The 28000-nt window shown below is 39.3% G+C and overlaps 2 protein-coding genes across 2 annotated transcripts in view; both read right to left on the bottom strand.

The window, feature by feature from the left end:
• Positions 1-28000, bottom strand: part of rtn4rl1b (reticulon 4 receptor-like 1b) — a 161814-nt gene that overhangs the window by 74408 nt on the left and 59406 nt on the right. The window lies entirely within an intron of this gene.
• On the bottom strand, positions 6-2309 carry LOC146559988 (uncharacterized). The gene is made up of 3 exons (XM_085243764.1): positions 1616-2309; positions 1163-1298; positions 6-875 (listed from the first exon to the last, which is right to left on the bottom strand). The coding sequence occupies exons 1-3, from the start codon at positions 2209-2211 to the stop codon at positions 123-125; spliced, it is 1485 nt and encodes a 494-aa protein (XP_085099890.1). The 5' UTR covers positions 2212-2309; the 3' UTR covers positions 6-122.

Genomic DNA, 28000 nt, shown 5'->3' with positions numbered 1-28000 from the left:
TTCTGTAATCAAGTATTGTCAGCTGAGAAGGAAGAAATTCAACTGTAGTGGCCTCAGCTGCAGGTCATTTTCCATAAGTTACTTGTACTGGCACTGGTGTCTTGGGAAAAATCCATCTTGTCTCACTTAACCCATTTTTTAACTAATGCTGTGTTCTGGTAATTTGACAGCATACATGCCACTGCAAACAGTTGGTTGATATTATAAACATGTGACATGGTAATGATGCTATCAAAAAGTTTGTTCTGTTTGATCCTCCTAATGACTCGCTCCACATGTACCCTGAGTCTGGCTATGGCCTGCGTCTCCTTAACCTGGTATGCTGGCATCTGCTTCTGCTTAGATAGAAAAGGTGGGCAGTACACTTTGCATTTACAACAATCGGTGATTAGGAAGCCCTTATCTACCATCACTGCCATGTCTTCAGTCAACTTCTCAGCAATGCCTGATTGTTTGAATAGTTCCTTGTCACTAACCGAACCAGCATACAGATTAGAGATGAATGTCACTGGACCATGTGGAGCTATGCCAACCAGGGCTTTCATCGTACAGTGGGATTTGTACGAAGAGTACATTTCACTTTGGAGAAGTGGTGAGGATGGTGTCTGACACCTCAGCTCTGTACAGTCAAGGATCATCTGGGTGTCTGAGAAATCTTTGAATTCCTCAGGGAGGTAAGCTTGCACTTCTTCACGTGTAAGCCAGATGCACTGAGACCCCAGTGCAGTGGCAAGAAAATTTGTCCATGTTGCAATAATGCGGCTCACTGTGGAATGGTGTATGTTAAATCGGTGTGCCAGGTCCCTCTCCTTCAAACCAACTGACAGGAAAACCAGGAAAAGAAAAAACTCATCAATTGGCTGTAGCAGCTGCCTCTGGAAGGTGAAAACAAAAGGGAAAATGTTACTCCTTAAGCTATGAACTAGTAAAATTATTCTTTTCTTGGCTAAATGTTTTGTAATGGTTAGGCATACCATACTGTACCATGGGGTAAACAATGAGGTGCTGTAGTGCACAGGTGTATGAGGTGTATGTATGTAAAGGATACTGAGTCTAGCATACATACACCTGTGTATGTATGCTACTGTACATAATGTAATGTTATTGTACATAAATACAATAACATTACACCTCTAGTTCTACCAACAAACCCATAACCTACTGTTGATGTGCGTGCAGGTGTCAACACTTCTTCGTTCCGATTGGCAGCTGACTTGGCTCTTGAAACCCGGATCATTTTATAGATGCAAGGCTCAATCAAAACCCAGAATGCCATCAAATGATCATAGCTTGGAAATCTATTCACGAGAGAGACATACATCGTGTCAATCATTAATTAACATTACACACTGACATAAAAATAATGTGATCTGTGACAAATATGCTAATGGCATTGCTGTATAAAATAGTCTGATTAAGAGTATTTGGTGTTGTATTTTACCTGTAGCATTAGGATATCGTTTAAATACTAAAGCATCTACATAAAACATACAATCAGCAGAGAAAAAGTAAATTTCTATTTTGTTTTCATTAAGACTGGAAAAACTTTCGAAATTTAACTGATGGTGACCTTGGTATATTTTAAACAGTTAGCTTGAATAGAACTTAGATGTACCTGGTATAGAATCGGATGTCAGTGTCGGAGCCAGCAAAACGCTGTAACCCAAATTCTCGCTGGACACGTAACTCCTGTATTTCCTTCCTCAGAGTCTCCACGTCTTTGGACAGGTCTTCTGCAGCTGATGCTGATATGTCCAATGCAGACGGCTCAGGGACTGAGCAGTAGTCATGATCTCTTGTAAGACTGTGCTCTTCTTGATCGTCAGGAGGAACTAGTTCAGGGCGTCGCTCCGTTCTCTCCCAAACACTACGCCGCGGTGGTTCAACTTTATAGCCATTCCACTCAAAAAGTGTTGGTACAGCACCTTTAATAAGCCTCCTTCGACCATCGAGGGTTGTTGGCTCTATGAGTTGATCACTGGCAAAGTGTCTGCAGCAGACCCTGGTGTGAGAGGTAATCGTGAAATGATCCCGGCGTATATTTACCAGCCATTGTCTTCTCAAGTCGGAATGGGTCGGAAAGGCATGAAAACTTAGTATGCCGTTAAATTTGGCTGAAGCTGAACAAAGTGGGACACAGCAATGCTCGGAGTATTTCTTCTCCTGTTTTTGAAAATGTTCTGTTTTAAATACTTTCCTTTTTATACTCATTCTGAAGCGACATTAGCATAGCTACCGATAGATAAGCAAACGTACCGGAAACGCACAAGCGGTACTATTTGGAAACGGAAATACGTCACATGCCCTAGTGCAAGTAGTCTATTATGTGTGAGGAATGCCTTTAGGATAGAAATTCAAGTAAAAGTGCATCTGAAGGGCAACTTCAGCCCAGTATGTTAAAACCCAGTGAATGAATTAGTAATAGTGTTGTTAGGACTGAAACTCCCACACTTAATATTCTCATGTTTAACCCATCTATCTCCAGGGTCTGTTGGGCATTGTAAAAACATCACTGACCCAAGACAGACTTGCTTCTTGATCCCACAAACCAGTTTGAGTCATAGTGGAGGACATGTTGACATGCAATTAAGTAAGACCAAAAATCTTGTTTTAAATATTTAATCTGCTGAGTTAAAAGAACTGCAGCACTAGAACACAGTATCAGTTTGAGTGCATGGGCATATTTTCTGTGATACAATACATGCTATTGTTTCTATGTAAAAAAAATGTGAATGAGAATCTCTATCCATATAAACATTGTTGCAGATATTTAGCTATGCTTTTTCTTAGATATGTGCTTTTTCTTGAGTAGCAGCACAGCTAAGCTGTTGCTGTTGCTGTACTGTGCTCATGTGCTCATGTGAATTCTGCACCCATTTTTACTCTGAAAAGCCTTCATCACAGGCTAGCCTACCAGGCTTGTTGAAAAAAGACCCAATGAAGTCCTCGGACAAGGTGCCAATTGAGTACACTGAGATTGCCACACTAGGCACCAAGTGGGGCCTAGTGTGAGATGGATGTGGTCCTCCTGCTAATGGCTGATGCTGAGGATAATGAGGAGCTAATGAACGTTTTCTACAAAGAAGCGTGGGAACACCTCACGTTGGACAAAGAGAACAACGCCTTCTTAGCCTCCTATAGAAGACATTTCTGCAGCGCAGCAGGTCAATAAAATATAATCGTGACACACAGCCTAGTGGCAGCCTAGTGGAGCTGTTCAATGCTACAAAACATGCAGCTGGAAAGGTAACAATCCAATGGCACACACTGAGATCTCCACCTCACAAAATGAGTGTAAGATGCTCCAAAAAGAAAAATGCACTAAGAAGCAGGTGCTGCAGTTTTTCAGTGAGTGCATGGATGAAGTCATGTACTGCTAGCGTTGCCATTTTCATCACGCAAGCTTGTGAAGGGAACAACAGCATTTGATTGTGTTGAGATGATAGAGAAAGGCATTTACCAAATTTACACAGTGAAAAACATTGTGGCTTCTCATCTCAAATGTTTTCATAGAAAATCTCTATGTTCTCTTGTCAATTGCAGCCCTCCAAGGCCGAATGCTGACAATCCTCCCTGGCGGGCAAGTCATATAAATTGATCACCACCAGTGCCTCGTTCAGTGCCTTATTGCTGCAGCTGGCCTACTCAGCAGAGCTCCAGGACCAAGCAAATGCCAACTCTGATACCAGTGAGCTGTGGGAAGAACTGGGCATCATTACAGGCCAGTGCCACTATCTTACTACTGTCATCGTCCTGCAGAACAGGCAAGATGACTCAATTTGTCACAGAGAAGCGTGACATCCTAGATGAGGCCGGTGACTTGACTGGACTTGCTGGGACAAATCATAAGAGAGTATGTCTGTGAGTATGCTAGTGATGAAATTTTTTCTCAAATGGTGAGCGTGAGGGTCCATATGATATCTACGTGCCTGTCTGTTTTTTGTGACCGCGTGGGCTTGTCTGAGAAGGATTCACATCATAATGCACCAACTACGCATGCGCCCCAGGCAATGGACTTCAAAGAAGTATAACAGGAATGATTTTATGGCCACTGGGTCTTCAGCTGTCCGTGACCACAGTGGCATGTAATCAAGGCTTAAGACCCAATCAGACAGCAAATACATGTCTGTGACATTATTACTAATAATTCATCTATTCAAGACTAAAACACAGTACTGATGTTTTCAAACATACACAGATTTGGTAGTTTCAAACAATCTCAATTTTAGACATTTTGAAGTTCAGAAGCAGAGTGAAAATCTGGCTAAACTAAGGAAAAATTGTGCATTTTTAAACTAAAACTTGTTTGTGTTAACAGTGCCTAAGTGACAGGGAAAAGATAGTAAATAAGACAAGCATGTCCACATGTTTTGGCTTCCTGACAAAAGACAACCTAAGGGTTGAAGGATGTCTTAACTTATGCAGAGTGTATGAAATTATTAAAAAAGGGAACATGGATGGATGTACTGAGCAGTGCATATACTCAGTGAACATGTGGCAAGCATAATCTTGCTCCTACTGAAAAATTCAAGACGGATGTGCAGTGGAGCAATTTCACCAGGAAAAAGAAAACACATCCAAGACCAAGGACTTGCTCAAGGTCATTCCTTTTTTTCCCCTCCTTTTTCCTCCTTTTACAGCTATTTCACACTTTATATCAAATAGCCATGAATCACAGCAATATGCCTTACATATTTGTATTAGTCACAAAAGCAGGTGGTATTAACTGAGACATCGATTTATCAAATTATGCTGAGACAATATAAAACAACTGCACAGCACTTTATATTAGAATTGTGAAAAAATTGATTCCCAGATACTAATAGCTATTATTGGATTAGATGCCCCTTTGCAACAGTATCAATACCAACATAGCCACTACGCAGTAATGCTGCATACAAGCAGGCTTACAGCTCCTTCCCTCAATAGCAGCTGAAACAGTTGACATTCAGAACACTAAGCAACACTTTAGGAGGAATTTTGAGAAGTCAGTAAGGCAATATTGAATTCGAACATTGCTTGATGTGCAAGTTAATGCAAGTTTGCCATCTGCTATTTTAATATTAAGGTAGCAAGTAGAGGCTCTGGCTAATAATAAAACAGCAATATTAACATTGGGCAGCAAACATAATTCCTTCCTGTCTGTAAATTTATAATAAATGGTGTTAATTTTAACAGGATAACACAATTATTTGTGTCAAAAACAGTTGATTCTGAGAAATCTCTGGTATCAACTAGTGAGAAAAAGTTTCAGCTTACTGTAACAACTCTTATCTGCTCAGCAACACAAATTTAGAGCCAAGTCACAGGAAGCACAGCACTACCTGAGCCAACCAAAAAATATTGTTTTGGGCGGTTTTTTGTTTGTTTATATATTTTATATATGTATATATATATATATATATATATATATATATATATATATATATATATATATATATTCTCCTCTGGTTGCTCTATAGGAAAAACTTTATATTTCGAGTTATTCAAAAGTTATTGCAGTTGATTATGCCTTAAAACTGAAAATAAAACTGCTTAGTCAAGATGGTTTCCTTCAGTCTTCTCTGCTATCACACATTTTATCAACATTTTTTCTTAGTTCTCCTTCTAAAAGAGGAGGAATAATTAATAATTGCCTCAACTCTCTGCTTTGAGAAATCTCTTGAGATTGGTAAGGCAACTGTGGCGCAAGCAGAGCCTTGCATCTCTTGTTCTGTCTGTAGTCTGGATTTGCTCCTCCTGAGATTGGTGTCTCCCTGGTGACTGTCTGGTTCAATTCAACCCAGAGCTGATTGCCTGTAAAATCCCAGTTCCTGGAGTGCTAGCTTCTAAAACATTCATCATTCCCCGACTTCTTCTAGGTGCAAACTCAGCCTATATCAGAGGATTTGACAGGGGCTATTTCTTTCGCCCTGCTGGAAGATTTTACAGAGTCCCCGCCACCACCCAGTGATCAAAGAGCAGGGTCAGATAGTCGTGAGGTTCCTGATCGTACTTCTGTTCTTCTTACCAGTCAGACTTGCTGCTTTAAGGGCCATGTTCTTTCTATGTACAAAACCATCCTGTGGAGACTTACTAGGCATGTTTCTCCATCTGTTTTAAATTTTAATTTCAGGACAGTTCACTTCAATAACATTTAAACTTTGCTAGCTGCAATTACAGGTTCTAACATTTTGCTTGTGGTAATTGAATAAATGCATCTTCCTATCAGTGTGCATGACTGTCAGCAGATGAAGAAATGGAGGGTAATTTTAAAAGTCCATCTATTAAGAAATGCTAATTTTCTCACACTACAAAGGGTATATTGCATGACGTAGAATTATATTATATACCTGCCCCTGTTTTAGAAACAAAACTTGTTTGACGTTCCCATGGTAAAAGGCAGAGTTCATGCAGATATTTATTAGCATTCCACTGCTTTATCTAGACTGAAACTAGTTGTGGTAATCAATGTACCGTTTTCCACAGTTCTCACTGTACCTCTTCACAGCCACAGGGCTATTTGCTAAATCAAGATCAATACAGAACAAGACATCTATGCAGATAGCCTGCTAGAATTCAGCCCTCTGTTGTTCTGCACATTTATTTTTAAACAGATGTGGCCTTTGTACACAACCAATTCTCATGTTATAGTTCCCTGCTGTGTTATAGTTCCTCTCCTTACTTACAGAGATGGCAGAAAAAGAAATTATAGTAAAGTAAAATTAACAGAAGGCAAATGGAACACTGTGAACGTAATAATTCAATTATTACTTCAAACGAGGAACTGTAAGAAGTGCTCTTCAATAAGTTTCTTAGTTCACTGAGCTATACAGTAATCGCTCATTGTGCTGTCGTCACTTTGATCAGAGGAAAAAGTGTTGTATCCTTCAGCACTATCAAGCTGCACCTCAGTCACTGTCTTCAGCCTTATTTTATCTTCTATAAAATCAAACAACTTTCTCATCATATATTTCTTAACAAAAAAAAAAAAAAAGCTTGCGATTGTTTGATTCTGCAAGATAACAGACAGTTTCGACGCCTCACTAAATATCAAGTGTTTGTGTGGTTAACCAAGGCTGGGCCCTAATCAAATGTATCTCTTTCCTGTTTCTGCTGACGCCTCTGTTGACACATCCATAAGTGGCTTTATCGCGACTCCTCTGGGAATGTCCTCCTAATAGAATTAATTGCATCCCATGTTCTGTTTACATTTTTAATTGCTCCATTTGTGTTCTTACGCGCCCAGTTAATTCCTGCGCTTGTCTTTATCAAGGTAAATCCTAATATTTAAATGACCTGCCTGCCAATATAACACACAGCACAACAAATTCTACTCTCTCTAGTCATCCTCCTGCTTTTTATTTCTCTGTGTGATTGTGACCTCTGCTGCAGTCATCCATGAACACAAACATCCTACTGATAAAAGGGGGATGCAAAACCAAAGGCTGTGCATCTAAAAATCTGTTTGCTGTTTTTCTTTTTTGTCAGACTTTATTCAGTATAGTCAGCCAGCAAAAGTTGGCAGATTGGCGCTTTGGGTGGGAAGACGGTCTGGAACAGTGGCTGGTTTGGCACTGATAATGCCCAACATTACTGAAGCAAGGACACCTTTAAACCATGTACAGTATGTGTGCTGATGTCCTCCAAGGTCTGGAGATTGTCAGAGTTGAAATAAATTACACAAACATTCACACACACACAGCTTCATAGGCAGTATAGCCACCATTTTCCTCTGAATACAAAGCAATTTACAGTTTTGTCCTTGGTGCAAATTCAGGGGACGTTCTCTTATCGTTTTCTTTTGGGGGTTTTTCATTCAAACTGGTTAGTGTGACATCGAGCTTAGAGCTAGGCTAACATCCTTCCGTATGTGCAAGAGGCTGTGTGTGAGTGTCTTTGTACATAAGAGTTTCCAAGATATGAAAAAATAAAGTGTAGCTCTTTAACATCCTCTCCCAATGGCTCTTTTGCAGTCGCCTTCACCAGTGAGGCTGACACAGCTGCTGAAATGGCCCGATGTCATTGCTCATCCAAACAGAATTAAACCTGAAAGGTCTAAGCTATTCGAAGGATCCCCTAGGAGGCATGGGGAGAAAGACTGGACATTGCGCGGGGACAGTAAAACCTGATTTAGTACCTCTCAGTGGAGCTGAGAAAGTGCACACATAGACAAAGCAAAACTTAGCCTGAAGTAAATAGTTTTGGTACTCGCGATTACGTAAGCATATTTAAATACTACACCGAGACAGCTGGACTTGCTTGAATTTGAAAACTGAAAGCTTTCTCTCTACTAATTGGTAAGTACTCCCAGGGGTTATTAGCTTTTTGAAAACTGTTGAGGTCAGATGTGAGGTTACATGCCTTAAACTCCTCAGAAGTCAGTACTGAAGAAGCCTTTCGGATGGGAGCTAATCTGGTTGCCTTAGCATGATTATATTGTGAATATAAAAATTACTGATTTACTGAAATCCATCCATCCATCGTCCAGCCAGGGTGCTAGAGCCAGTCCCAGCTGATACTTGGTGTGTGCTGGGGTACACGATACAAACAATGTAGATTAATTAGAACCTTAATCTTAAATAATCACTATGTCTCATCTTTTTGGTCATCATAGTGGCATTGTACTTTGAACGTGGCTGTTAGATTGGTCTACTGTGTACGTTAAAGTCTGTTAAAGGACTTTCTTATAAAGCTAATGGGGCAGTCAAATTCATTAGTTTTGATGATTTAGGAGTTTGTGAATCAAACCAGAACAGGGGAGAAACAGACAAAGAAATGATAAGACCTGAGTAGCGGAAACAGGCTCCAAAGGGGTAGCTCTTTGCCCTGTCTGCCAGGGTTGCACTCATAAGCAAATGTGCCATGCACACAAACTTTTGATTGCCAATTTCCCATCATTCCCATCAGACATTTTACGTCAGTCAACCAGGTTATTTTCAGCTCTATCTGTAATTATGTTGTGTGTCAGTTGATTGCTGCATGCTATAGTTGTGGAATATGTTTCAAATGATTCACAGACATAGCTAAGTCTGAGCTGACAGAATTGGGTTGCATCAATTTGAAAGAATGCAGTTAGTTTTCACTTTTATCTGGACTAGATTGTTGTGATAAGCTTGTTAGTACTTTGAAGATTCAGAAAAAAAAACACACAAAAAAGACCCACTTTGAATCCCAGAGAGTTTGTTGGCTGAGATGTTTGTGGTGTGTAGTTGCCAGCTACAGTTAATAGAGTGGCAAATGTTGCCTCAGGTTTGGAAGTCATTTCAACGCTCACTTGCAAAGTTTCATCATAGGGAGGATATGATGCATTTAAGCACTGCTAAAATCTACCAGGTAACACATGTAGCTAAATGACTCTAAACGGTTTCATAAAAATTTGTTAAATGTGAGATTTCATGTAATACTGCATAGAAAATTAACACGAGACAGAAGGGAGATAATCAGCTCATTCTGTAATGATTCGTAAATGATTTACAACAAAATGCTAGCACTGATTTAGCTTGAAAATGATCTGATAATAAGTTAACACCTTAGGAGCTTTACTGCTTTTTCCTCCTTGATCGTTTCTCAAAGATGATAAATGAAATTATTTTACTGATAGATATAAATGAGCTCTTCTAGAAATGAAGGCTCATGGCAACTTAGCAATAAAATTACTTTTCAACATGTAGGCTTCCACTCACAAGCAGTGGGAAATAGGGCTTCCAAGCCAGCCCATCAAGACCAATTAAATAAACAAGACTGGAAGCCATGGAAATAGTGACAGTTTATTTTCTGACAGGGACCATAAATCAGTTAAGCTCAAAACAACACAGAAAAGGCAACCATAAAATGCAAGAGAGAGCAACATGAGCTAACCTTAGACTTATGCAGTCCCAGGTAGAGTGAGAAATGCATCAGGTTCTGGGAAATGCAATGTCACATGTACAGAGGTGGGAAGTAACAAAGCCCAATACATCATTACTGCACTTCAGAATTTTGAGGTATTGTTGCTTTACTTGAGTATTTATTTCTCTGACGTTTTACTCTTTTACTTCCCACACTTTTACACATATATCTCTGCTTTCTACTCCTTAAATTTTCAATGCCCGATCAACTGAATTCAACTGATTTCAATCGATTTGAACCTAAATGCAGGGATCAATAACTTAAACAGTCCTGTTGGTGTATCCATCACCAGCACTTATTGCACTTGTCAAGATAAAATAGGCAAAACATATAAAATGTATGTATCATTTGTACCTCTGTACTCAGAGATTAAATTGGGGTGGAACAATCCAGAGCTTGTGGTCGTAGTACTATAGCATCTAGCTAGTGCTAAAGAGGAGGAGTGAAAGTAAAGGGAGTAAGTAACTTTACATGCAATGTTGCTGTCAGCTTACCAAATCTTAGCAGACACACAAATTGTTTCTGTGCAGTTTTATCTGCTAACTGAAGGTGCAGCTGCTGTATTTCCCAGCAAGACAAAAGAGTCCAAATTAATATAATTAATTCAGAGATGGAGAAAGATGTAATAAAGGCAGGGCAGGGGTGGAAGAAAACAGATTACCTTTCATAGTAAGGGCTGCTCAGTGGTATTTGATAAACTGGATATTTAAAGCTGACTAGTTTCTGCTAACTGTAGTGAAGTTTTACAGTAGTGCACTATGTTGGACTAGTGCAGAGTAGCTGTATGTGTTCATAGTCAACATCAAGGTTAGCAGACATTTATATAAGTAACTATATATTGACTTTATACTGTCTATGGGCTGGAAATCTGTCGCGATAGCTTGTGTAATATCTTGTTGCATCTTACTGAGTTCAGTTACATAAATCCACAAAAAAGCACCAGAAGCACAGGTCAGCTGATTCCAGTCTATACACAAACTGTACTGCAAGTCACGATAGGAATAATTGTAAATTATTCTTAAGTCTTCTCTTCTGTGCCACTACAAAATACTTTCAAAATCCCACTTTAATCTCTAAATATATTCATTTTACTGTTTACAGGCAAAGTCACTCATCTACAGTGTAGGCAAGAGCAAATAGAGCTTCTTATTTAAAAAATCCTCTATTCTCCTCTGCTTGTGCTCAACATAACAGATGTTCAAGGTGTGTAAATTCATTAGAATTAGAATTTAGGTTGAAATAGAGCTTGTATTCACTTGTATTAATACTTATGTTTGTAATTAGATTAATATGGCAGGTGGAGGTTCAGTTAGCTTTGCACAAAAAATAGCTGCTAGAAATGTTCTCCAAAGAGCTGCTGGTAACTTTTATTCCTTAAGTAACTTTCACTTTCACTTGACTAGAGAAGTTGAATCAGTGGTGGATCTTTTACCAGAGTATTTTAAAATCAAGTATCTGTACTTCTATTTCAGTGCAGTATGTCTGTTCTTTTGCCACCTCTGCACACGTTCAATTTGGCTTTCTAATCTCCTCTGTTTTAGTTTATTGAGCATGAAGGCAGCCTTGGATGGCACTGCTAAAGTGTTTCCTCATGCAGTGGTGCAGAATGGGTGTGTATGACACAGACAGAAAATTAAAAATATAAAATACTTCCAAGATATGCTACCATAGTAAGTCAAGTAGAACCGCAGTGCTGCGCGACCTCAACACTGACATTCAATCAGCATTGGGGGCTGTTTGGGTGAGAGTGAGCCACCTGACTGTCGGTGCTAAAAGGGTTCAGGAAGTCCAAGGCTACTGATCAATAAATGTGAGCAAGCATACCAAAATGCATGCTGGCTACTTACACATAGTCACAAACACACTGACACTTTTCACACCTGTTCATTAGACCCCCTCGCTTTAAGAAAAAGCATTACACAGCAGGAAGAGCCCTCTGCACGCAATGTACACATCTACACATGCTCCTTATTGTTTATTTGCTACATTGGACTTATGATTGGGGTTACATTATCTCCCTGGGGCTGCTATGAAGCATTATAGCCATCCTCCTCTTCACGTTATTAAATGTTCCTGTCATTATTTCTGATGACTTCTCAGAGGCATTCGTCTGAAAATAGAACTGCCTTGTTCAGTGGCTGTCAGGCAAGAAACTTCTGGTGCTGGAAATGCTAGAAAAGAGATGGGTGAGAACATGTGTAGTGAAGAGAGGGAAAATCTGATCAACTGAACCAGTCCCTATGTTTGGCACTAATGATGAGCCTGGAGGAGAAGCCTCTTTCCATTCCCCAGATGTGTATAAGATGGTAGCAAGAGTGTTAAAGAGATGAAGAGAACATTGGCCCATTATGGTAACTGTCTCTGCTAAAATGTTAAAGCGATGCTTAGAAAAATTCACATTATTGTGATCAATTTCAGAGTTTCTCAGTCTTGATTATTTATATCTTTCAGACAGCAACTGTGTTTTTAGATTCCTGTTAAAATCAGAATTAACAGATGGGACCACGGCAGTGGAAAAAAACATGTTTAGTAACTCTTTATGTGACAAAAGTGCAGGGGCTATCTTTAACAGCTGCGCCACTGGTGAATTTAAGAAAACTCACATTACGGTAAGTTATGAGTGTTGTTTTTTTAGGCAGTCTCTTTTCGAGCACAGAGAAAAAGGATTCCTCTTAGCAAGAAACAATTGAAATATCAGATGTCAGTCGGTAAGGCTTTAAATTTCTGGGTGCAACAGCAAAGACAGTTTCTAAATGTTGTTTCAGAGAGTTTTGCAAGACAGTGTTGATTCACTGTACATTTAAATGATGATGATGTTTATGTTATATTACTGTGATGCTGTATTCCATAAAAAAATCTTAGTTAAATCTTCATTGATTAAAAGAAAAGACAGAATTGTTTTTCAATATGACAGCATACAAAGTTGTTGTATTTAGCTGTATTTGGAAGTTGCATGTTGTGACATGAAGACTATAAATTGTATAGTAACTTCCCTGGGAAATGGGAAATCAGGCTAAAACTTAGGCAGAAAATAATAAGCACTTTATATTTTCATTTGTTTGAATTAGGCCAAAACTCTGATGTAGTCTTTAAAAAGCATCACTTTCAGTTGGGGACCAACTAAAATCTTCGTTTTTTTCCCCAAATTTAACAAGGTCTGGCTGCAAATAACTAACTTTCTTTGGGCCCAATTACTGTCTATTTATTGAACAAGGCATTGCTGATTGATGTGTGTTCACAGTGGGCGATCCATGATTCATAGCCATTTTTTCTTTGAATACCATCAGGCATAGTCCACATGTATGTTAATGAGTCATGGCTGTAATTAGCTCAATGAATAATTCATTTAGTTAACATTTAAAAATGTATGCCTGCATATGATACATGCATCAAGCCCACAGAAGAGGAGTGTGTCCTTATGCACCATTTGCCTTACAATAGAATGATTGCTGATTGTCAGAGCTTCAGCTTGATTTCCTTTTAAACGGAGCCAGGCAGAGCTGGCCGGCAATTTCCAAAAGAAATGGTAGAATTAACCTCTCAGTGTTTAATTTAATATAAATTCAACATTCCTCCTCTTATACAAAGTACTTAGCTATGAGTACTTAGCTATCATACTATTAGTTTCGTGTTTTAGTTTGTAAATATAAGCCTTAAAATATTTCTTTCCATTAATATCTATCTACAATATGGCTTCAATAGTTACCACTCTTTTATGTAATCTGTATGATTATTTTAGACCTTGATCGAATTCCTGTCACTTCATAGTTTCACTTTGCGTGCTGTGTCTGTTATGTGTAAGGGCATATTATTCACATAGTAGGAACATAGTGTAGCACTCTTTAGCCTTGAGCTGACTGGCAGGGGAGTCAGAGCACTGAATGCATCCTCGTCGCAGCATTACCCCCAGCTGTTTATATTACTGATGGCTATCATTCTACTTTTCACTCATCCTGCTTCTCCCGTCTTCCCAGGAGATGTTCACGAGTGACAATTCCTGAAGGGGGTTTGTGGAGTGATTCGATAGAATAGATCCTTTCTAACAATAATCTACACCGTGTCTCTGGAGACTTGCTCATAAACAAGAGTAGACATATGTGCACGCAGGAGAACACACAGCCACACAACCACAATTGCTCAGCTTCTACCGTGTGCAAGTGGAGGAACTGGCACCATTTCTGCCTCATCTCTCCCCTACTCTGCCCTTTGCTCCTCTCATTTTCCACCTGTCTCTGATCCTCTGCCTCTTTTACATTTCAATCCAGCGCCTGTTCGTCTTCGTGCTGACAGTGGAGTGAGCAGAGAGAGAGAGAGAGCAGGAAAGAGGGAGTTGTCCCCTTTGGGTAGCTAAGCGATTACCGTTAGAAAGATCCAGTCCCTTGCATCATACCTCTCACAACCTCCTCTGCTCTCACATTACTTTGTGGGAACTCTATTCTGCCTTCCTTACACGTCTCGCGCCTCCACTCTTCTTTCTTCCTCTTTCCTTATCGGTTTGTTCTTACTCCATTTATGACTCCACTTGTCTCTAATCCCTCCCACAAGTAAGCCAGTTAATTCATGTTTATGAGCTTCAACGTATGTGTTGTAATTATTTCTCACGCATCTGAGGAGTACCCAAATATATATATTAGAAACAAGAGTTTTAAAAACAAGCTTCCTCATTCAATTTGAAACAACTGGATACATACTGGGTGCATACGTATATGCATACTTTCATTTTCTGCCTATGCACATATGTTTATAAGAGTATATCCCAGTATGTATTAGCATATGCAGTAAGATGCTTCAGGAGCCATTTCTGCTTGCCTTATCTGTCTGAGTGGAGAGCTGGCTGCTCCAGCAGCAGAGCCAGAAACCACTGCCCACTGCTTAAGTGGAAAAGGACTAATCCCTCCTCTCAAAGCCCACTCTAGTAAACACCACTTCTCCAAAGCCACCCATGCACACCCAGCCTGTCCAGCCATGGTCCCCAGTAGTCTGTGTAGGTTATGTGGGGTGGATTTATGTAGGTGGGTGCGGGGATTTATTTCTGGTACCTGATCTCATATCAAATAATTACCAGTACAACGTTTAGGAGGTTTTTGTTGTTGTTGTTTTGTTCTTATCAACACTCAAGACTTATTTGTCTTTCAGATGCTTTTTTAAGAACTGGTGTGCGTAAGAACACTTTGGTGAATCAATATACCAAATTTCCTCATTCATTACACTCCATTTCCCTCATACAAAAATACATATTGTTATAGAAAGTGTATAAGTGGAAGAACTTTAAGAAACTGGACCCATTTAACCGCAGGAAAGGAGAACAAAACTGTTAGTGAAATCTTCCTAAATGGGTTTTCATTTGAACCCAGGAGGGGTCATTCTCAGATTTCAGTTGGTAAATGACCTCCTCCTAGTTTGATGTCTTCAGGGTATAATTTATTCTAATGAAAAAAGATTATATCTTGAATTAAAAAGTGCTCAGCTCTGACCAATATACCAGGATGAAGTCTGCTTGGAGACAATCAAAAGATCAACATTTCCTGCTGTAGCTTTTAATATAGTCCAATCTACAATATCTATTTTAATATGCATGGCAATCCCTGTATCATAGTGGTGAATAGTTCACAAGTACCATCAACAGCTTGGCACAGCACTGATCAAGGACGTATAATGATTTAATGTAAAGAATTTCTTTTTTCCCCCTCTTTTTTGACTTTATGCATATACATTGTTGTGTATCGCCAGAAGCGTTTGATGGCAGTTTCTGCAGTGTAAGTGAAGGCCTTTATCTGCTTACCTTGATGCAGTGAAACAAGGTATTTAACAGTAGAAGGTCAGATGCAAAATAGAGATTTGCCATAGAGATTTGATGAGGAAATTCATCACTCACTGCTGTATCTGGCAGCCTTGTGATTTTTCACTGTAACACTTCCTTTGGCCATTTTGGATCCATTTTAAAGGTGGGTGGGAGGTTGAAGAGCCAGGGTTGCAGATTGAAATTCATTTAACTGAGCTTTGCATAGTACCCGTGTTCCACATGGGTGGTTGGTTTTTTACTCAATCAAGTCTGGTAAAAGTTGACCTACATCATCCATTACTCTGCAAGGTGGGAACAGTGTGTAATGTGGCATGCTTTTTCCATTATTTCAGGGAGCACTTGCTATCAGTTACAGTTATATTATCATAAAAAAACCTTAAAATGTGGCAGTCTTTTGATATCATACTATAGCCTTTAATGGGAAGAAGCTTCCTACAAAAAGGACACCCTGAATTATTTTTCTCCCTTTAGTCACCTTTTGCATGAAGTTGTAATTGCTTAACATTGAAAAGGATTGTTAGACGCTTACAAGTATTTTTTGCTAGTTGAACAATTTTAAGATATATAACTGAAAAACATGCACCTATAACCAAGATTCACTATCAAAACTCAGTTCCATGTAAGGTTAAGTGTTACATTCAACCATATTTTTTTCTGTATCAACAATTAGAACATTACAACAACTTAGAGATCTGACTGACATCTCACACACCCTGCGCAGTGACCTTCTGTGGTTGAATTAGGGTTAATCACAGTTCAAATCTGTTTAAATCCCTAAAGGAGTTGAGGAGACTGGCAAGAGAGCAGCCTGTATACAGCAGAGTAGATCTGAATCAGCTGATTTAGGACAAAACAGGTCTAGTCTCTGTATGTCTGGGAGCTCATTAGCTTTGTCCCTGCACCTGCGTGATGGCTGCACGCTCATGCTGCTCATCAATCTTTTAGAACATTTGCCTATGATGGCAAGGTGGCTCTGGTGCTGGGTCACTGCCAGATGAAGCAGATTCTGAGGGGGACCAAACAAGCACAGAAATGCTGCAGCGGCCGGCTGGGCTTGGTTGGTTTGCTCTGGTCTGGTGGATGGACACCAGAGGAGTTCAGCCTGTTTGTCTTTCTGCACAGCAACCAAATAGCCCAGCACAGCACAGCCAGTATTTGGCCACAGTCATTGCATGCATGTGTGTTGGTTGCTTCAGTAACAACAGGGAATGTAGAGATTGGAGAAGCACGCTGGTAAAGTGTGTTTCTCTCTGCCAGTGAAACCACACAGCTCTTTGATCCTGTTTTACTCATCTAACCCAACACACACAAACCGTGAGACTATCTCAGGCTGTCTGTCAGCTGTCAGAGAATTCACTACGACTGCACGTTGCCTTTTCTTTTTCAAAGCCGGTCACCCCTCGAAAACAGGAATGTTATTTTCCATCAGAAATATGTTACAGGTGTAACCCTCCAATGTTACTGTCAGGAAAAACTAATGAGCATCAATTCTCATTCATCACTTTTTACTCCACAAAGACACACACTCACACAAACACCCACATCATCAAATCTTCAGCTCCACCAGCTGAGGACATACTCTACTACACAGCAAGTCAAGTCAAGTCAAGTCAACTTTATTTGTCAATTCTGCCACATGTACAGGACATACAGAGAATAGAAATTGCGTTACTCTCAAACCCTAGTGATTAGAAAAATGCAAATAAAATAATTAAAAAGTAAAAATTTAAATAAATACAATACAATTTTACGTGTAACAAAAAAAAAGCTATGCAATATACAATATACAATATTCAAGTAAGGAGGCATAGTGGTGCAAAATAGGCAAAGGAGCAGACAGTCTGTTGCTGATTCTGTTTGTTTCTCCTGTTTGATGGAGTTGAGCGTCCCTAGGGCACACTCAGAGTATTGTGGGCAGCCACAGAACATAAACGATCTGAGACTTTCTTTTTAGGACGTGTTCATCATCATCATCCTCAAAAAGATGTTTGGTTTCACAGAAGCAGTGTGTTGGCCTTACAAAGCACAACTCCACTTGTGTGAATGTATAGATTTTAGAAACAACACTACAACATTTAACTGAAAAGGCTTCTTCCATTATAATGTAAAATGCATCTCGATAATAAGGTTTTCTGCATCAATCTGGTGGTTTTTGCAAAGGTAAATGGAAATAGCAATCCAACGTGCTATTAAGCTTTTTGAATTTCAGAGTGGCTTCAATTAACCTTTTTAATGATTGCACTGGAAGACACACTGGAATCCATTGTTAATCCAATAATTATTGTCTGGCGGATGTACTTGACTTCGCCCTGCCAGCCAGCTAATTCACTTCAAGTGTTTATTTGCAGGGGTCAATAATTCTTCTGATTAGAATTGGATTTGCAGCTTAAAAAGGGAGAAATTTGTCAGGTTGTTTCCCCCACTCGTATTAAAATGCCCTTGGTTCAGGTCTATGTAATTTGTCTGTGTAAGTGCCTTTAAAGAATAAACATCAATGTAAATGTAGGGCTCAGTGAAATAAATTATTTTATGATAATTACTATGTTAAATGTGACTAAGCATGGCAAATTTTAGGTGCCAGACCCAAATAACTTTCTGCTTATAATCATAAGGATAATAATTGTCATTTACTTTAAGCTTTAAAAACAATTATGTAGCCAAGTATTAAATTGCTAACTCTAATGAAGTGCAACATCAGGAAGAAAGACAGAAGGAATTTATGGTTTTTGATGGCTAATAGTGGTTATTTCTCAGCAAATGTACATTTTTATATACAGCATTACATGTCCCTGAAGTCAGAAGGGTTTTTTAATAGGAGGTCAAGCTTCTGGTTAGAGCTCTCTGTGTATACATTGTTCTAAAACTCCACTAAAACACCAACATATTGACAACTCAATTCTATGCCAAAAACAACATTAGGGTTGCAAATAATATGTGTAATAACTGCCTTGAAAGGCAAAGCTAAAATTTGCTAAAAACTCAGAAAAACGACAACAACAACTTCACGGTTCTTGAATGAACTTTATTACTGAACCGATCACACAGCCAAGTGATGCACTCCAAACTACTATTATCTTTCTGCTGCACAGAAATGCTTTGCACCATCATGACAACACTTGCCATTATAAGAGGACCATTTTCTGGCAACTGCAGTGCAGCCAGGGAGACCACAACCTCAGTTATATTTGTGCTCTCAGTGCCTTTTAACAACAAGATTGGATCATTCTCTTTTGGTCATAAGAAATGATGTTTTGCTGTGTAGATATTAATGTAAAACTAGCATAAACTTGGTAAGAAAATCATTCCCTTTTTCTACATGCGCTTAGTAGCAACAGGCAGTCACTCATCTCTGCTCGCTTTCTCTCCAAGAGACCCATCTGCTGTTTCAAATCTGTTTATTGATAACTATTTGCTTCTCCTGTTTTGCTTTCATGCCCTAATTTTATCCCTGAACCATTTCGGCATTTCAATGACTCAAGCGCTGCTAAGTGTTTGGCTTAGCCGGGCATAATATAAAACATCCTGGTGTTGCCACAGTGAGTCTTGAAATGTGGGGAGCTAATTAAAATATTAACTAGAAACTGCAGAGTGGAATTTAAAAGGAGAAACCTTCTTAAAGTGCTTCATTTATATCTCGTGTGAGCTGGGCCATGCTCCAACATAGAGAGAAGACGCTCAAGAAAATCCCCAATCAAGCAAAAAGAGAGCATTCAAAATGTTTTGTACAGTCATTTGCTGAGATATAAATTCGTCTTTCTTCCTGCACACTTTGTCCTGCAGAAATGACTAAGGAAGGCTCATGAACTAGTGGTAATTGCCATGGCAGAATGTGTCTTAGCCATAAAAAGTACAGCGCCTGCTCCATGTTATCACCAAAAACAAGCCCACGATGACTGATTTTTTTACCGCTCAGCTACAATCCAGCAAAAGGTTGCAGTCAGAATACGTTTTGAAAAAAGATACAAGGATGCAAATCACAATACAGAAGCAGAACAGGTTATTATGGATGACATTAAAGGTTGAAATTAACTATGATAAAACAGTTAGAAAAACACTTTTTTTTTAGCAAAGAGTGTAAAATGGCTTTAATGAGGTGAGACAATAAAAATTAATGCGAATGGGGGGAAGGTAGCGCAGGGGATAGGAAATTCCCCTAGTGAAGGGGAAAAGGTTTATATCAGGAATACAATCTAAAAAGTGTCTGCTTCAAAAACATGGTTTCCACTCCATTGCATGGCTAAGGAGGTCAATTTAAGGATGGAAACAAACCGCTGTGTTTAATGATTTGTCTTCCTAATCTGATGCAGATCATTAGGCAGAAGCCTCTGTACAACAAAAACAAGGCAAGGATAAGAACATCACTAAATCTGTTCTCTTTAACAAAACAACACAATTCTATCTACGGCGCCTGCTACGTGGGTTTGACAGCTTGCTTGCATCCATGTAATTGAGGGAATAGATCCAAGATATTTTTAAATTCAAGATGGTGATACCTGACTTTACAGACCTGAAAATGTGGAATTTATTGCCAGAATCTCCTTCTCTCTTTACTCTTTAGTTGCTGTTGTTTTTCACAGACTTTGGGAAATTGGTAAGAAAGTGTGGTAAGAAATGTGTGATGAACTGCTGATTGAATTTTCTTATTAACAGTGACTGATCAGGATGTGTATGTGGCAGCAGGTGGCAGCCTGTGAGGGAGAACCAGCCCAGCTGAAACGAAGCCTAACTGCTGGGAAGTCACCAGCAGGACAGACACATATGGAGAAATGCATGCTTTTCTGTAGAGTGGAATTTGTGTGTGTGTCTATGGACCTTGCTGGAGCCTGCCACATAGGTTCTGTTATAAATGAGCATGGCACGCTGGGGCAGCTGGAACACGCATGGGGCAGCTGGGTAATTTGGAGAGTTGTGTGGTGCAATTTGTTGGCCCAGCTGTGTTAGCTGAGGTGGGAAAAATGTTCCTGTCGCATGGAAGTGTGTGCTCATACATATATGACCACTGTGGCGCATGTATGCACATGCTTCTATAGGGATGAACTCACAAGAGGCAGCTTATCTCAACTCCCTGAACGAGACAGGGGAAATAAACAGGCCTGGAACCGAAATGACACTTCACTGAAATATTGATCATTCTCCACAGCAGAGGAAGCATGCGCATGCAGACACAAAGATAGATAGATGAAACAAAGTAATGCAGATATGAGGGAATAGGTTTCTCAGCGAAATCTCCTGGCTGTACACATCATGTTTTCTTTCCTATACTTTGAGCCCTACACTGATCATTTTTGAGAATGTCAATAGGTGGTGTATAATTTATTCTCAGAGCTGGCAGCTCATATGTGGACGGGCCCAATATGCAGTATGACTTTAAATAAATAAACAGATTGGCGAACCACAGACCTGTAAAGGGAAATGTAGCAGCTAGACTGGCTACTCCAAACAAATGAATTATTCACATTACTATCTCACAATGTCTGCCACCATGCACAGCTGCACCCTACACCTGTAGGTATCGACTGAAATGGAGGAGCGCCATTAATACGCAAGTCCTGTAACTTTTTCAAAAACTTTTTGAAAAAACGTCTTGTTTCATTTTGTCACTGGGAAGTCCTGCAGATGCAATTAGAAACCGAGTGGCTTTTAACAAATCAATTAGCACTATCTTCGAGTCATCCAGCTAACTGAAGAATGGGAGGGAGGGGCAGAGAAAACTAGAGGCGCTGGAAGGAGGTAGAGGATGTGTGGAAGGAGGCAAAAAGAAGAGCTTCTGTTTTTCTTTCTCGCTGCCTCACTCTAATTAGACAGGCCAGTGTGAGCAGAATCTCAATAGCAGGATGCACAGAGTAACAGATAAAGTGAGGAAGAAGAGAAAGCACAGGGGATAGTATACTACTGTACTAAGCTGAGCCTATACATAAAGAAAACTGGAAGGGTGCATAGGCCCATGGGCTGCAAGATGGAAAAAAGATAAGATATAGTGCTGCCACATGATTCATGGTTGATGCCTGATTTACTTGAAGGGTTCTCTGATAAAAAAGACTGAATCGATCTGAGTCATTTGAACCTTTTGTTCAAATGAGTGCACATGGTTTTGCATGCTCTCCCAGTGCCTGTGTGGGTTTTCTCTCGGTACTCTGGTTTCCTCCCACAGCTCAAACATGCATGTTCAATAACTGATTATTCTGAGTTACCCTTAGGATGCAAGTGTGAATGGCTGTCTTCCCATCTGTGTCAGTTGCCTTGCAGACTGGTGACCTTTCCAGTGTGTACCCCATCTCTCACCCACTGTCATCTTGGGCATGCTCCAACCCCTCTAGTCAAATGAGTGGTTAAGAAAATGAATGGAAAGATGACATATGACAGATGAATATGGTGACTATGACAAATTTGCTCAAATGTATTTGCTTAACAAGAAATCATGGCAGATGTTAAATATTTTTTCTTAAGTTTCTATGTCATAATTTCTGTTTTGACATGTTTATAAATACTCAAACGGCTGAGAGTCAATATGCCTGCTTTAGAAGCACGTTTGATTTGGATTTACTACAATGCTAATTAACCAAAAAACTGTGAACATAATATTAAATATTTAAATTAAGGGAAAAAACTACTTATAGATAGTATCACACTCATTTATGTCATGTTATTGCAACTATTTCCACTTTACTGCATCTCAGCATTTATTATTGACAAATGAGAAAAAACATTTTCAAGGTATCGTTTCCCTCTCTACATGCTACTGAAAATAACTATATAGATATTAATATGAAAAGACATCTTCAAAGTTAAAGACTATCTATGAGATGTTAAAATCTGAAATCCTTAGACACCTGAGCCCTTTGTAAATGTTTTTGTGATAATCCTGTCACTTTTTTCGGCAACTTGGCTGTAAATGATGCTGTCAACTGTGTCGACTTTCAGCATAACTTTGGAGTAAGTATGAAAAAGCATTTCTAGAGAATATTTGGGGAACAAATGGATTATGTGCCTCGAGCTAAACTTCATCGTCACAGGCCAGATTTGTCATTCTGCAGGATTTTAAAAGCCTTCCTCCAAGCTCTTAAAATGGATTTCCTTGATTTGTGTCACTATTTGGATACTGAAGACTGCCAATGAGTCAACAGAAGACGATTTTTCTTAGACGAGCTTTTCCAAAATGATAAATTTAAGTGAACTTGACTTATCAAAGCAATTTTAAAATCTGGGGTTATAATGTGAAATTCTCTATAAAATGTGAATTACTCGCAATGGGTGTGAAGTATAAAACTAAAGTGGTTCAACTTTTGTTTGTCACAACAAAGACAATTTCCCACTGATATACAGCTTAGTAAGATAAGTACTGAGATCTAAGGTGGCTTTATTAAATAATGAGCAGCTTTTCAAATGGAGCAGTCATACTGTGATGGAGAAAAGAATGAAAGTGAGATAATCTATCAACACATATAAGTGGTGATGACCCATTTCTTCTTGGCACCTGTTTTCAACACTTCAGCTAAAGCATGCATCATTATTAATAACATTTATCTTTCACTTCCTGAGTCTTTAGGTGCACACCTGCACAATAAAGAATTTGTAACAAGGATATTACATCTAGGAGGTAGAGCGGGCCATCTATTGATTGGAAGGTTGGTGGTTCGATCCCTGGCTGCTCTCGTCTGCACGCCAAATATCTTTGTGGAAGATATTAACCCCAAGTCGAAATTCACTGAAGTGCAACTATTGGAGTCTGAATGTGTGTGAACTTGCGTAGAAAAAGGTAAGCGAGGCAAGTTGTATAAAGCGCTTTGGGTACTCAGGTAAAGTGGAAAAGTGCTATATAAGAACCAGTCCACTTACATTCTCAATACTGGACAGTAATATTTTCTTTTGACTCTCATTTTTAACCTCCTAGGACCTGGCGTCCACATATATTGACATCACATTTTGGGTTATTTAGACGAAAATAGTCAATTTTGCTCTACAAGGGCCTGATATCCACTTACGAGGACATTATACTGCTACTGTTCTATCGAAATTTTAAACGAATATCCTCATATGTGGCTCTCAATTTTCTTAGAAACAAAAATCGGGTAAAAAAAAATAAATCTGGTAATTCTTTGTTTTTACATTCATTAGGTCCCAAATATCAAAGAGAAATTAAAAGTGCATGCTGTGGAAGAGTTCAGGTCTTAGGAGTTTAATGCAGACGAGTGACATCACAAGAACAGTGATGAAAACGTTTTGCTTTTAGATTAAGAGAAGACTGTCCAGTTGTTTACGTATCAAACATTTACATTTGGACCTTTAAAATATTAAAATGATATACAACACCAGGTTACGTGTACTTTTAGTCTTATATTTCAGCCTTATTTTAATGATCAGATTTAAGCCTATATATTTATCTGATATATATGCTTGGTTGCCATGCTTACATGTGACAATGCAATGCAGTATAATGGCTGCTGAATCACTGTGAAGCCATATTTCAGCACAGCATTAAATAGACTTAGCTAATGGGTCTGGAATCACCCCCCACTCTGGAACAAAGATTCACCACTGTGGATAATCCATCTGATTCAAATTTTCTTCCTTCCTTTCCCCCCCTTTTTCAAGAGTTTTAATTAAATTTTCTAATGATCAAGGCTCTATAAGAAGGGGCAATTGGACAGTGAGAGGAATTGAAGTTCAGAAGAGCGAAACCTCTGCAATAAAGCGTATTCACTTAAAGCATATACTATGCCACCAGACCTGACAGAAGAAGAACGATATAATTTACTGTGTGTGGTAGCGGCAATAATCCAGTTTAATATGAAACCTGGTGCAGATCACAAAGACGCAACACATGTTTTTTTAATGAGGGAGGCAATTATGCCGTGATTCGGAGGATCCGTGTGTATGAGATTGTTAATTTCAATTACGGGGCACATCAGTATCCACTTCAGCTCTCTTTCGTCTGTGGGGAAATCTCAGAACCCCCTCTATATTATGGATCATAACAGCGTTAAGTATAGTTAGGTGAGCTTGAAATCCTTATCATCAGCTCACTGTTTTACCTTTTAAAGGAAGATACACCAAAAATCTGCAAAAGACATTTGATTTTATCTTTAATTCCTATTTCTATATAAAGGAGCCAAAGAAGAGTTTAAATATAATGGTGTCTTGCTCCCCCAAAATAAGTGAAGGTCTCGTGGATAATTTACTAACTGTCATGGTTATGCAAAATCTCGACCCAAAATCCAGACTCCAGGACAGGATTTAATAAACAAACAAACAAGCAAAAAAACATCTGAAGGAAGCAGGGTTCAACAGTAATCCAAGCAGGTAATCCACGAGGCAAACACTTAGGCAGACAAACAGTATGATGCAAGAAAGAGCTAAGGAAAAGTGAGGGCTTACATACACACAAGGTAATCAGGGAAAGAGACAGCTGGGGGAAAAAAGGCACAGGTGAACAGAATCAATTAATGAGGGAGGCAGGGAGGGAAGCAAAACTGAACAAAATACACAAGACAAAAGACTATCAAAATAAGATAGGAAACGAACACTGAGACATGGCAAAGCAAACACAAAGAGAAAGCTAACTAAACATGGGAGATATCACAGAATCAGACTATGCAAGATCAGAATGAAAACATAATCTAGGCAAAGGTAATATCCAAACTGAAAACTCCAACAACGTCAAACAGAAAATATGAAACAGGAAACTGGGTCCATAACAGAAAATACTGTGTACAAAACCCAGTATCATGACCTGCAAGTTTTAAGTTAAAAACAACAACAACAACAACAGGAAAAGCCTAAAGGCAAAGTTCTAAGTCTACTGGTTTATCTACATTCTACCTCTTACATACTGCTTCGGAGCACATGTATGACCCTGGGTTTTTAGATGTTGAGAGGTGCAACTGTAACTGTAAAGGGTTAAGTGCAATCTAAACACGTTTTGGTGTTTTTTCATTCGTTTCTCTGTTTGTTTGTGTTTGCAGATGATTTTATGGTTTATGTTGACTTTGATCTTCAGTGGATAGTGTTGCATTTTATGTCTGTCACCAGGAGAAAAATGTTTTTTTGGCTACTTCGGCCATGTGAGAGGGAAAAACATGCCCTCAAAGTCTTACTCATGTGTGACAGTAAGAAGGATCATGGGATTAATGGGGGATGTGAGCTGCACTTATTATAGGTGTTATGTCGGGATATAGCACTGAAAGAAAGTGAAGGCCACAGTTTAAAGCTTTGCTGTTGGATGGCACTGGTTGTGACTATGGTCATGCAATTTTAGCTGGATCAAAAAAGTGAAATAACAGTGCTGGGTTTTCCCTCTGATTGCTTGGCCTTTTTTCTGAATGAAAAAATATATATGAGAGGACATAAAGAGAATAAAATACAGTATAGACGTTGGTGGAGAAAGTAATGTTTAGTCTGCACAGCAGTGGCAGTGTAAGATTACTGGGCAGACTGTAGGGATTAATGGATGTCAGGATGGAAAAAAGCTAAATAAGCTGGAAACATTTGCAAAACCACTTCCACAATAGCTGCTGCAAGACTGAAAAACATCAGCAAAGGGGCTTTACAGTGGCAACAAATGGCTCAACTCCTTAATCTTTAGTGTAATGCCATTATTATTGGTGACATGGTGTCAGCTCAAAAGCCATGATATGGTGCATCACAGAGTCATTCTGCGTTCACATTACACAAATGGATGGGGAGAGAGTAGCGTGCTTGGAAAAAAAAGGAAAACAAAATTAATCTAACGAGCTTTTCCTTGTTAAGTACGTGCTCTGTCTCTAGCTGAATGACAATGACGAGGCATCCGCTTACCACGATACACATCCCATTGTGAATAAATGAATATGTGAGCACCCTGCAAAACAAAGCAAATGGAGGAATTAATTCAATGAAATGAAAAGCCTGCATTGCCAGATAAGCCATACGGCTTCACAGCTGAGGTATGAAATGTGACAGTGTATGATGAGTTGCATGGATATCATGGCTGGGCTACATACGAGAGTCTGTCCATTCAGTGGCCAGTGTAACAAACTTGCAGCACCAGTCAGAGATTTTTGCATCATTAATTCAGAGTCTTCTTGGCTCAGTGTTTTGGCTGCTCTCGCCGCATAGGGAAGGAAATGCCAGGAGAAATGGAGGTCAGAGAGCAACAGAATGAACTTTTACAAGAAAACTAAATTGCTTTTGCAATATTTACACACATCCACATGTTTTTTCTACAGACACTTCAAGGAAAAATCTAAATTCTGTTATACTGATCCGAGTGAACACATGTATTTCATGAATGCAAGTTGAGCACCATTTTTTAAAATTTGTCTAAGGCTGGGAATTTAAAAAAAAGGGTCTCTACTAAGAAACACTCCAACTACAGTGTGCAAGATCAGAGAGGGAATCCATACTAAGATCTAGATTTAGTCCAACCCGCAGTAGTGCATCAGGGCCAGCAGCTGCCCAGGGGGTGGGAGGCTGAACGTTCAGCTCCAGCAAGGCCACTCAGATATCAGGATAGCTAAAACAGGCACAGCGCCTGGCATTGAGCTACAAAGAGCCGGGGCCTGCAGGGGAGTCCTGTTTGATGGGGAGACAATAAAGATGGATGGTCACCATGCCAACTACCTCTAAGTGAAAGTAAGGATGAATGGTGGAGGTGGGCAAAATAAAAAATAAAAATAAAAAAAAACAAGAGAAAGAACAAAGTGAAAAGCTTGGTAGTTACAAAGCTGCACTGAGGAGCTCTGGATGCTGCATTATTAGAATTGAAGAGTCCTTGATAAGAGCGAAAAGATTTTGCTCTTAGCAAATGAAACATACCAACGCCACATATTTTATTTCCTTATATAACTACTCTGGACTGCTAATTAAGCCCTTAAAGTCATCCTGACTCTATGCTGGAGTCGGTTAAAACTGCGTCTGATAGGGAAGTGGGGCATCGCTCAGATTTGAAGTGATCTTTCCTCCACAGAGACAATGAGAAATGAAAACACAAACAATGCACTATGTGACTGGAAAAGCTCTGGCAATATCCCCACAACATGGTATTTCACCTGAATGAGCTTATATGATGACTGCGATTGTGGGAGTCCTTATCGCTCAGTGTAAACAAAGCCAGATGTAGATTTGTGGAGTTTGAAGCAGCACGCATAACTGTTAGGAGGTTTTTATCAACTCCCATTTATTCACATAGGTTTTATATGACCAAAGCTGAATTGACTGGCTTCTTAAAAATTCATCCATCCATCCTCTTGAGAAATTAAAGGGAGAGTGAAGAAACCCATGTTCCAGCTGATCCTGCAGGAGGAATAGCACTGTCCCCTTTTCTTCAGTACTGTGGATTCCTCCGGTAGT

Source organism: Mchenga conophoros, linkage group LG14 (assembly GCF_057382185.1).
Source record: "Mchenga conophoros isolate Kocher_MC1m ecotype Shallow Benthic linkage group LG14, M_conophoros_male_GT1.1, whole genome shotgun sequence".
Classification (NCBI taxonomy): domain Eukaryota; kingdom Metazoa; phylum Chordata; class Actinopteri; order Cichliformes; family Cichlidae; genus Mchenga; species Mchenga conophoros.
Note: the sequence above shows the minus strand (reverse complement) of the source record. Positions and strands in the feature narration are given on the sequence as shown.

What these genes read in the sequence shown, in the direction of transcription:
- LOC146559988 (XM_085243764.1), bottom strand. Translation starts at nt 2,211, where the DNA reads ATGAGTATAAAAAGGAAAGTATTTAAAACAGAACATTTTCAAAAACAG. An exon ending in GACATCCGATTCTATACCAG is followed by an intron (nt 1,299 to 1,615) that starts GTACATCTAAGT and finishes TCTCGTGAATAG; the next exon opens with ATTTCCAAGCTATGATCATT. An exon ending in CACCTGCACGCACATCAACA is followed by an intron (nt 876 to 1,162) that starts GTAGGTTATGGG and finishes TTCACCTTCCAG; the next exon opens with AGGCAGCTGCTACAGCCAAT.